The sequence below is a fragment of the Prosopis cineraria genome, unplaced genomic scaffold (genome assembly GCF_029017545.1).
Source record: "Prosopis cineraria cultivar Desert tree isolate PC_DT_omini unplaced genomic scaffold, ASM2901754v1 PC5, whole genome shotgun sequence".
Classification (NCBI taxonomy): Eukaryota; Viridiplantae; Streptophyta; class Magnoliopsida; order Fabales; family Fabaceae; genus Prosopis; species Prosopis cineraria.
In genome coordinates, this window is record NW_026555336.1 from 30497306 (window position 1) to 30508932 (window position 11627).

An 11627-nucleotide genomic window follows, 5' to 3' on the forward strand; every position below is an offset into this window, starting at 1 on the left:
GCAAAGTTGCAGGCCCCTTTATAACACACTAAGAATAGCACATTCACCAAAGCTATGATGTTTCTTCTTGAAAAAACCAACTTCCCAATTCCCTTCATTTTTCCAAATAATTCCTACTCCAGTGCTTTGTCCAACATCAATACTTGCACATAAAATTCCAAATTTATGAGCACTCACACTACTTTGTTCCCTAGGTGTGTGAGTAAAGCTACCTCCCCTTTTGTCCATTTAGCTTTTTTTGAAATTTTTTTCCTAGACAACTTTGTATATATAATTTCTAGCAATGAAATTTACATCATGAACTTCATTACCAAAAATAAAATTGCACCTAGTGACCCACAATTCCCAGCAAACATAAGTAAAAAGTACTTTCCATTGTAAGTATTTTGTGTGAGCATTGCCAGCTTCATTTTGTAGATTTCACTTGATCTATTAAGATATACTTCCATTGCTAAAATTGTGCCATAGATCATTTCTGACCAATTGTAGCCATGTGGTGTTTGCTAGTTCATACTCTCTAAATAAATGGACTTCATCCTCAACACATCCACAGCCTTGGTGACAAAAGTCAGAATCAAACAGACCTCAGTTTTGCTATACAAACTTATTGATCTACTATCAATCATAAGAGCATTTTCATTTTTTTTGGAACCTGAAGGCTCCAAATGTTACTTCCGTTGAAAGTAGCTTCAATGGATCTACTGTAAATAATAATAAAAATTAGGCAAAGCTAATAGAAAAAAAAACCATTTTTAGCAGGCTTTCATATAAAATATTCTTTCTCACTCAAGTTAACTCTAAGTCTAGTGTGAGTAAGTGTGTTCACAACATTTTTAGGGAAAAGGATACCCAATTTTGACAAATTCTAGTCACCTAATAAGAGAAGGTAGTCAATCACTTTTTCCTCCATATCAATTAGGCCTATCATATTAGGAACAACATCAATTATGCTAGCATTAAGATAGGACCACGTATTAGTCCAAAATAAATTATTTCTTGTCATAGGCTTTCTAACCCCTAGTTCTTCTCTAAATTTATTCTAACTCGTAACTATACTTTGCCAAGTTAAAGAAGCATTTCTCTTTTTCACCATACAATTTATCTCAAAGATCCTGAACCTAAAGTTTGTTAGGCTAAGTCACCAAAGCCTAACACAGTTTCAACACATGGGCTTCATTTTTCTTCTCAAGACTTTTGATTCCTAATCCTCCTTCCATCTTCATATTAACAATTTTGTCCCACGATAGTAGATGGAGTTTTTTACTGTCTTTAAAATCCCCCCATTAAAAGTCTATACTGACTTTTTCAATTTCGTCTAAAACTTTTTTGGGGATGAGCATAGGCTACATATAATAACTTGACATTGTTGAGATAACAGCTTTGAGCATGGTTGTGCTACCAAACAAATTGAGGAGTTTTTCTTTCTACCCCATCAACTTCTTTTTTGTTTTTCCTAATATAGGCATAAAAGCACAAGAGGTAACTCTTTTGTGGAAAAACTGGATGCCAAGCTATTTACCAAGATCTCTTGTAAGTATAACTCCAATCCTTCTACTTAAATCATAGGCCCTTGAGAAATGCACATTCTTGGAAGCATACAAATGTGTTTTGGATTTATTCATTTTTTCTCCCAATGCTTCACAAAAACAATCAAGGCAATTAATTACAATATCCATTTTGTAAAGTCTCCCTTACTAATTTACAATTAACTCTAAAATTTGAGGTAATTATATGAATAACCTAAATGAATTACCAAATTTGTAAAATTTACAAAAATGGAATTCCAAGTTTTCAAAACTTAAATTGCTATAAAATCATTTAAAAAAACCAAAATCAAAGAAAAACATGTATACGAAAGCATGAACATTATACAAGGTAAGATAACATAAATTTAGGTTTAAAATAGCAAAAACTACAAAACCTACAAGCTATTATGGCAGATTTCCTAGCTAAATTTCGGACACACACTAAATCTTCGTCCAAAGTCCAATTGAGTTGATCTAAGTGTTTACAAAAAGCTTTCTCTAAACTCTAACTAATGGCACTAGTTTCACATTCAAATCATTTCTTAATCAAAAGTTGAATACTAAAAAGCAAACTCACTTATATATGCTTTCAAAATATAATTAAGGTATCCAAAACTCAATCCAAGTGCCTAAACCCCACACTAATCGTTAAACCACACTTAATAGACTATAACAGACTCATGTAATACACTATAATAATCAAACGACACATAGATCACATTTTTACTGCTCAACCCCTTAATCATAAAAACATAAGGGGGAGCTAAATCATGTAATTTCACTTCAAAATTATCATCATTCACAAGTATACTCACTCCGTACTTGCACAAAGTATTTTGACCTTGCATAAATATCTCAACTAAAAAGATACCACATGTACTAGGGTCTAAAATACATAATTCGATACTGAATATTCAATTGTGCAAGTATAACAAAAATATAAGCATCATAGTTGCAATATCATGATAATTACATATTAATTAAAAGTAATTGAGGCATTACAATAGGAAATTTGATTCATAAACCTCATATGCCTTTCCCTTATCCCTACTAAAACTAGGGCCTATAAAATTTTAAATAAGGAATGAGTACAATTACTCAATAACTAAGGTTAATCTAGCATATACAAATGCATGTTAATTAATCATAGTAACACAAGTGGCATAACAAAATAAAGTGTGTTCACACATTAAACCAGATAATTCATTCAGTTACAAAACTAGTAATCATGTGACATTAGATTATTTAACATATAAGGGTCACAACACTAATAACCATATGCCCTTTATGAAACATGAAAGACCACAAAAATAATAACCATGTGTTCATATAATGATATGCATCCAAAGAAATATAGAGTCATAATACTAACAAACATATGCCCTATCAAATTATGCTAGATCACAATAACAACAACAACAACAACAAAAACAATAATATGGCTGGGATATGATATACATGATCAATGCCAATTTTAAACTCCCATAATACCTCCAACATAAAACCAGTGGCTATTTAGTGGACTATATCCATGAAATCAAACTTTCTAAGTCTTCTACTCGTGAGAGCTTCTTGGCCAAGGCTACTACCCTCACTTATGCAACATGGTTTCCTCAAATACTAACAACTCTAGGATATCATACCTCTAATCTAGCCTCCTCATGAATTTCGAGTCCCTCAAAGAATAAGTGGGACAATCCCTATACAATAATGGGACAATGACTACTTCTTAATTCTAACGGTTAACAGTCTAGCTAGCTTTCAATTTTAATGGTAAGCTGCCAATACCATATAAATTTACAACATCTACTCCTCTCCCCATAGGTGAATTCCCACCTGATATGATCACGCCATGTATAAATATTCAACATATAACATGAAAATTCATACTCACTAATAGCATGGAAATTGTATTGACATCATCTCATCATATCATGCTTATCAATATCATAAAAAAAATTATGCTCAATACAAGTCTCAATTCACAAGTTTCCTTTTTCATAGGCACCCTTATACACTTTAATATCTTCTCACAACAACAATCATATATAACATATATCTCTCAAAAATGTCATTTATATTAACTTTATCACATCATATAAACTTATTCATGTTGCCACAACTTGCATCAAATATCACTTGGTTTTCAAACAATTCATTTAAACACATAATCAAATAACAAGCAAATGCATAAACTAAATTTTTTCAGTTACCTCCAACCTTTAAGAGGTCAAAGATTTACCCATCATTACCAGTTGCTTTTGAGCTAAATTCAAGCTCTCTGGTGCTTTATGAGGTTAGTCTACAATTAACATTAACACCCATCATTAGTAATTATCAAAATCATCATTTCCAACATCTAATTCCATATTTTAATAACCAAATTTCTCAATTACATCATCAACCTCACATCCAATGAGTTCTTTAACTCCTATTAACTTTATTTAGCTCTCAATAATTTAAATAATCACTAATATATCATCTAACAATTCAAAATCATCATCAATGTCACAAATTACTCACTTCAAACTCTTAAATTTAAAAACTTTAAAAACTCTCAACTTTTGAGTTTAATTACCATATTAGATTTATTAGCTCCAACTAACACTAACATAATCCTTAATCAACATCAATGGCATCCACCTACTTGAAACACTATCATTTATGACACTTGAGGGCATAATTTCATCCATACTAATGAGCCCAAGCTCAAAGATGCTCAAACTCATCAAAGCTAAGTATAAACAACTCAAACAACTCTTATTAGTCCCATTTAGACCATTAGGTTTAGACTCGTAGCCCTAGGTATGAAAATCATCATCTCCCAACATCTAATTTCACTTCAAAAATGTGTAGAGAGAAGAAGAAAAGATAAGAAAGGCATACCTAGGTGAAATTAAGCTCCAATCACCTCCAACATACTCAAAAGTTGATACCCTAGAATAGCAACTACTCTCTTCATCACCCTCCCTCTGTTTTAGGATCATTTCTCCCTATTTTAAAAGTTTTGCATTTTTTTAAAAAAGGTAGTTCTAGAAATTATACAGCAATGATACATAATAGGTCAAAATCCAATTTTTCTCTACAATTTGAGCCCAGGTGACCCAATTTATTTTCGAACCCAATCTAAAGGCTAAAGCCAAACCTAATAGCCATATCTAACTATTCTCAAACTTATTTATACTTAAATTTATATATTTACCCTTCAAGAGCTTAATTAATCAAGGGGATAATTTTCGAGATGTTACACATTTGCTCCTCTAAGGCTTCACAAAACAAAATGAGGTCATCTATAAAGAAGAGATGTGAAATACCTGAGTAATCTCCCCCAACATAGTACTTAAGCAAGCCTGCTCCAAGGCTAAGCCCTCAACTAAAAGATGAGAGAAGGAGGCATAGATCAAACATAACGAGAGAGACGCGAGATAAGGGATAAAAATGAGAGAAATAATAGGTGATATGGGTAGGTGAGAGAGTGACTGACAAATAATTAATATTCATAATGGTAAAATTCATTTCAGAAGATGCAAAATCCAAATTATGGAAAAATGCGATTCAAGTTTATTAATAGATTAATAAGATTTTGTAGTGTTTCGATAATTTTTATTTAAAAATTGATTATGGCTTAAAAAATCAATTTTTTGACTTATCCAAATAGGTAGTCAAGAGGTGGAAAAATGGTTAATGTGATAAAGGTGTCACTATCCGTACTGTTAAAGAGGTTGGAAAAATATCTATTTGCCAAACTTTGCAACTTCTCTTTGTTGGAAATCCACTTGCCATTATCTATCTTAAGACTGACGATAGTATTTCTTTTCCTCCTGATTTGGGTGCTTGCATAGAAAAATTTGCTATTACAATCTCCCAATTTAAGCTAGTTACATCCATATTTTTGGTACCAGATTAGCTCTTCCTGATGTAGCATTTCGTTTTATTGGTCCCAAAGCTCTCAACTGTAAGTATTGAGTGTCTTTTCTACAATGAACCCTTTCTACACCCTCAATTCTTCTAAACAACTTTCTCTTTATTTTCTAGAATATTACCAATTCTATGATCATTCCATTCAGTGGTAGATGCTTAGAAATCTAAGATAATATTAGATCAATTTTCCTTTTTCCAAGCCTTCAATACAATATCAGCAAAATCTTCTTCCACACAACAAGCAGCATTACACTTGAAAAGCTTCGCTCTAATTAGAGCTCTTATAACATGAGAGGGCCTAATCACCGCAAGGCAATGAGCAGTACTGAATTTACTTATATACTTGATGGTTAGAAGAGGGTATTTGGTATGCCAGTGTATATTTCCTAAAGCCCAGTCAATCTGCTCCTTGACACCTTTTTTCTCCCAAGTAAATCTATCCTTGATGACTTTTAATTCCATGAGCCTAGAGCAAGAAAGGCAATTGTTGAGTTGATTCATCATTGTAAAATTCAAAAACCCACCCACTTTATCAAATTTTGTAAGATAAACATTAAAATCCCCAATGACCAACCAAGGTTCAATTGTATGGTTGTTGATAGATGACAGATCTTCCCATAAATTTTTTATATTACAGTAATTGGGTTCACCATACACACTTGTAAGCCAAAAACTATCATTTATGCTAAGTTTAGAGACTTTACAATGAAACAGTTGGGTTGTAGAGAAGGCACAATCAACAATGACATTACTAGAGTTCCATAAGAGCTAGATTCCTCTCACATAAGTCATAACCTATAGCTACAACCCTAATCCAATGAAAAAAAACCTAGTTTTCGGATAATCATTTTTGCTTTTTGCTCACTTATTCTAATTTCTAGAAGAACAAAAATATCAATGGTTCTATTCTTCAAAACACCAACCATCTTCAAAGAAAAAATTTTAGAAGCAACGCCTCTACAATTCCATGAGATAATATCCATAAAATAAACATAAGAAGGAGTAGGAAAAAAACACATAGTTGCACATTAACTACGCATGTCCTCTCCATCACTATCGGCACTATAGCCTCCATCCTTATCTGCAGGGTCCATTTCAAACCATAAATCATGGACATCGCTTGTCTCACTAGCCACAAACTCTTACATATCCATACAGTCTCATCGTCGAGTGGTTTTGATGGTTTTGGAGGGACCATCAATGGTAGGTGAGGATCAGTGAGATGATTAGGAATCATAATTGATGGTTTGGGCTCATAGCCTCAATTTGGGGTAATCTGATTTCGAGGAGTAATTTTGTTTCCTGTTAGGGGAGTTGACGGTGGCTGAACATGGGCTTGGTCTATCTAGCCTAAGTGAAGGGATCTATTCAAACTTGTTGAGCCCAGGACAACATTATGGAGCCTAGAAAGGCCTTTTCTTTTCATAACAAGGGAGAGAATTTTGGACCTTTGAGACTGATTTCGTTTCAGCCCACTTATCCTGGCCGCTTTTTCTTTTTTCCCTTGACGCACTAGTCTTCTTGTTTGGGCTTGCTGCTAAGCTTCCCAGGCATTTTTTTTTATTCCACACTCGACTTTTAGCAGAGAAGAGAAGGTTGATCGAGAGAGATGCCGGAATACTGCGTCACTGGCGGTTCAGGCTTCATTGCCGCGTACCTGATTAAGGCCTTGCTCCGCCACGGTCACTCTGTCAGAACCACCGTCCGAAACCCTGGTATGGACCAGTCCTCTTCCCTTTCTCATTGTCTATTTCTCTCACCTGTTGCTGCCGTTCGTATTAATCCCACCAGATGATGTGGAGAAGTATGGTTTTCTGTGGGATCTGAGTGGCGCCAAAGAGAGACTCGGCATCTTAAAAGCTAATCTGTTAGAGGAAGGAAGCTTTCATGAAGCTGTGAAAGGGGTCGATGGTGTCTTCCATACTGCTTCTCCCGTATTTGTGCCCGACGATGACAATATTCAGGTCCGTCCTTCCAATTTCACCTAAATTTGGCTATTACTCTGTTAAACTAGCTTCAACGGTTCTATTCTATCATATATCAGTAAGTGGAATCTAAAAGGAGCCGGGATTCAATGGACCACAATAAAAGAGCGTGTTTAGTTTTTTTCCCCTTTTTATGCATAGTTTTTTTCCCCTTTTTGGCTGATACGTTTTGTTTTTGTTCCTTTGTATTCCTGTAGCATCAATACGCGCTGTTGATAGTTTTAAAAACATGTTTCAGACCAATTTATATACTTTTTAAGGTGACCAACTAAGTGATTAACACTAATTACCTTAGCTAATCCAGCATTGATAGTTTTAAAAACATGTTTCAGACCACTTTAATTGATCCAGCCATAAAGGGCACTGTGAATGTGCTTAACTCGTGCATAACAGGACAAGTGAAAAGGGTGGTCCTCACCTCTTCTTGCTCTTCCATAAGATATCGTGATGATGTTCAACAGCAGGCGCTCTCTTCTCTTAACGAGTCACATTGGAGCGATCTAGAGTACTGCAAACGCTACAATGTAAGTATTAAAGATTCTAATGTTTGGTTACAATCCTGTCAAGTTTATGAATCTGTCACTGAAATGCAGCTATGGTATGCATATTCAAAGACTATGGCAGAGAAAGAAGCATGGAGGATAGCAAAAGAAAGTGGGTTGGATCTGGTAGTGGTTAACCCATCTTTTGTTGTTGGTCCTCTGCTTGCACCAAAGCCAACCAGTACACTTCTGGCCATACTAAGCATTGTCAAGGGTTAGATTCTTATGATGATATATTCTTCTTTTCTGCACTTCGCAGTACTTTTCATATACTTAAGTTTCCAAGTTCTTGATTTAAACAGGATTAAAAGGAGAATATCCAAACACAACAGTGGGATTTGTGCATATAGATGATGTGATAGCAGCTCATTTGCTGGCTATGGAGGAACCAAGAGCTTCTGGCTGCAGGCTCATTTGTTCCAGCTCAGTAGCTCACTGGTCACACGTCATGAAAATGCTTCAGGCTCAATATCCTTCCTATCCATATGAAAACAAGTGAATTAAACTTAAACCTAGCTATTTCTCAACCATATTATAATTTGAATGAAGAAAACTGAACTTGTCTGGTAATGTGGAGTTATGCTGATGCTTGGCTTGTCTGATGTAGTAAATTTCAATGATGAAATTGTAGGTGTGGCAGCCAGGAAGGAGATAACAACCCACACAGCATGGATACCACTAAAATTGCAGAGTTGGGGTTTCCTCCTTTTAAAACCCTTGAAGAAATGTTTGGTGATTGCATCAAGAGTTTTCAGGAGAAGGGCTTTCTGTGACACTCATAATATATAATATTGTATTATGTCCTCAAAATTGTATTGCCTTTGATATTCTTGTGAGGAATGTGCATTGCGACAAGTAACATAAACAAGTTAATGAAGTACGACGGCTAGATATGAAAGATTGATCAAAATCGTGTGTTTGATGTATTTGTCTGGTTTAGTTTTATTGTTGGGCTCAACGTTGGGCGTCTCTGGTTCATCCCGTTGGATCCATCAAAATTGAAATAAAAAATCTCACCAAAAAAATGAAAATTAAAAAATTTTATTGGTTGAAAACGTTGAAATTGTCATGATTTTGTAGTGTCATGAAGGTTGCAAACCTTGTGTTCATTATTTGAAGTAAGAGAAATTGCTTTTTAACAAGTTAACACATACTCCCTCTATTTTTATATATAAAAAAAAAATTATAAGAAATAAAGTTAGTTAACAATGATAATTATATTTGAAAATAAAGAAATTAAATTAAAATGTCTTATATTGATTAACGTAAGCATGTATTAATTATTTCTCGTTAATATAAATTATGAGGAATGATTTAAGAAATATGTAATAAATATTTATTGAAATATATGATTTTACTTATATAAAAAAATAAATAAAAAGTAATAGTTTCTCTTATAAATAAAAATAGAGTAGTATAAGTTAATACAACTTGCCCTTAAATATTAGTCACTTTTTTGGGTTATTTAATGTTTTTATTTTTAAATTCCTCTCATTAAATAAAATGATAGAGAAATTGAGGTTTGACCGGGAAGAATGCCGATCGTAAAGACAAATTAAAAAAAATATTTTATTATAACTTTAATTGTCCATATCTATGTTTTCTAACATAACCATCTTTTTTTTTATGAGTTTGGAATTATCTATTCTCACTATTAAAAAATATAAAATATCTTTAATATTTTAATATGTAATTAATATTTTTAAAAAAATTCTCTTAATAAATAAATTATTTTATATTTATTTTTAAATAAAAAACTCTATTAAATAAGGGTAAACATAAAAATATATTATTAGTTTGAAAACAATAAATTAATTTATTAGAAGTAAAATTTGATTAAAAATACCTTACATTTTTTAATAGAAAGAGTATAAAATATATGCAGAGTTTTTGTTATAAATGTAATTAACTTAATTAATTTTATTATTTTGTTTGAGATTATTATTGGCGCATTATATTTGAGACCAGCGGTTGAAAATTGATAGCCGACATGGTAACAATACCTCATTCTTCATTTTACATTCGTGTAAAATTTTCCTGCCAAAGATACATAACAATCTCATTAATGAGAATAATGAATCATGTTTTGAATTTCATGAGTCCAACTTCAGCCAAGAAAAAACACAGATGCATCCAAAGTATTCAACCACACTTTGTATTTAAAGAGAAAGACAAAATTGGTGGAGGCTAATAAAGTGATTAAAAGTCATTGATATTTGACGCAACAAGTGAACAAGAGATGGAAAAGTCTAACCACCCAAAATTATTGAAAAATAGGAGGGGAAAAAAGAAGAAGAAGAAGAAGCTATTTTAAGTTCTAAACCCTTTGAAAATGGATAGAGTGAAACGGATCGGAATGTGTGGACTTCGGTATCAGAAATCTCCCACTTACAACTTACGTGTGTGAAGGAAAAAGAATGTTGATGTTTCCATTTTCCAAGTCTTTTGCTCTTAACATTCAACAATGACAGGAAGAATCATGGTACTACGTTTTCATTAGAGCACGATGTCTCTTTTTGATCATCGCCTAATTCTGCCTCTAATATCGTTTAATGTAGGATCAATACTTCAATTTCTATTAAAAAAATACCCAAAAAAAAGTAATGAAACTTATAATCTAAAGGACGAAGGGTGACGGGGAGAGTGAAATTCATATGAATTTTTGTTAAGGTTATATCTATTTGATGATGGTTGATAACATTTGATGAGTTATAATTAATTAAGAATAAATTAAAGTATGAATGAGAAATAGGGTAGAAATACCAGTGGGGAAGTGAGCCCCGTGAAAGGTGCTAAAAGAATCAAGGAGTCAAAGATTAGTGGACCCACTGAACCTGATGAGGGACGAACGGACCAAAGTCACGCGACGACACAAGTCTTCATTAATAATAATAATAATATCACACCGTTTTCCGCCTTACCCAGCACTGCGATCCAGCCCCACAACGTGTTTGCCCTTCATTGAGCCATTCCTTTGAATTGGATTGTTTGTTTTTTGCGCCCAGTTGCTTTTCAATTTTTAAAAACGGTCTAATTTAAAATTAATTTTAATTGTTAATTAATTAGAGAGTGATCTTAAAAATTAAAGAAAAACTAAAAAAATTATAATAAATAATTTAAAAATTACAAAAAGAATTCAAAAAAGATATAGAAAAGAATCAAGAAAATTTTATGAATCCTTTTCTATCATTCTCTAATTAATTAATAGTTTAAAATAATTTTTGTAAATACGTTTAACGCCTTGGACCTATTCTTTAGGGTCAATTTACTCTTTTATTCTTAATTTTATATAAAATTTTAGTTTGACCATTTAATTTTATAAAATATTCTGTTAGTTTTATAACCTTAATACCATTAGTTTTAAATAATTTTTATATTAATTATTATTATGTTAACAAAATTAAAATTAATATGTTAATATTTAAAAATATTTTATCAATATTTAAAAATTTAAAGTGACAATTTTTTGTTAAAAAAAGGTTACTTTGAAAAGAAATTAAAGGATTAGAAATAAAACTTACTCCCTCCGTTCAAAAATAAAAGACATTTTTTGAGGAGTTGGATGTTCAAAAATGTAAAACATTTTTAATCTTTTGAGGTGTAATCATTACCTTTTTTTTAAAGTACCATATTGATAATGATTTTGTATTTAT

At 32.4% G+C, this 11627-nt stretch overlaps 1 protein-coding gene across 3 annotated transcripts; it reads left to right on the top strand.

Annotated features, from left to right (window-relative positions):
- The first annotated feature begins 6973 nt into the window (after positions 1-6973).
- On the top strand, positions 6974-8884 carry LOC129311773 (tetraketide alpha-pyrone reductase 2-like). Of its 3 annotated transcripts, none has more exons than XM_054954228.1 (7): positions 6974-7162; positions 7239-7411; positions 7630-7692; positions 7765-7956; positions 8047-8188; positions 8277-8469; positions 8606-8884. In XM_054954228.1, exons 1-7 carry the CDS (start codon positions 7057-7059, stop codon positions 8745-8747), a joined length of 1011 nt encoding a protein of 336 aa, XP_054810203.1. In that variant the 5' UTR covers positions 6974-7056; the 3' UTR covers positions 8748-8884. The 3 variants fall into 3 exon arrangements, with proteins under 3 accessions (XP_054810203.1, XP_054810202.1, XP_054810204.1); XM_054954227.1 differs by having other exon boundaries at positions 6978-7162; positions 8026-8188; XM_054954229.1 differs by lacking the exon at positions 7630-7692 and having other exon boundaries at positions 6983-7162; positions 8026-8188.
- Positions 8885-11627: the final 2743 nt, after the last annotated feature.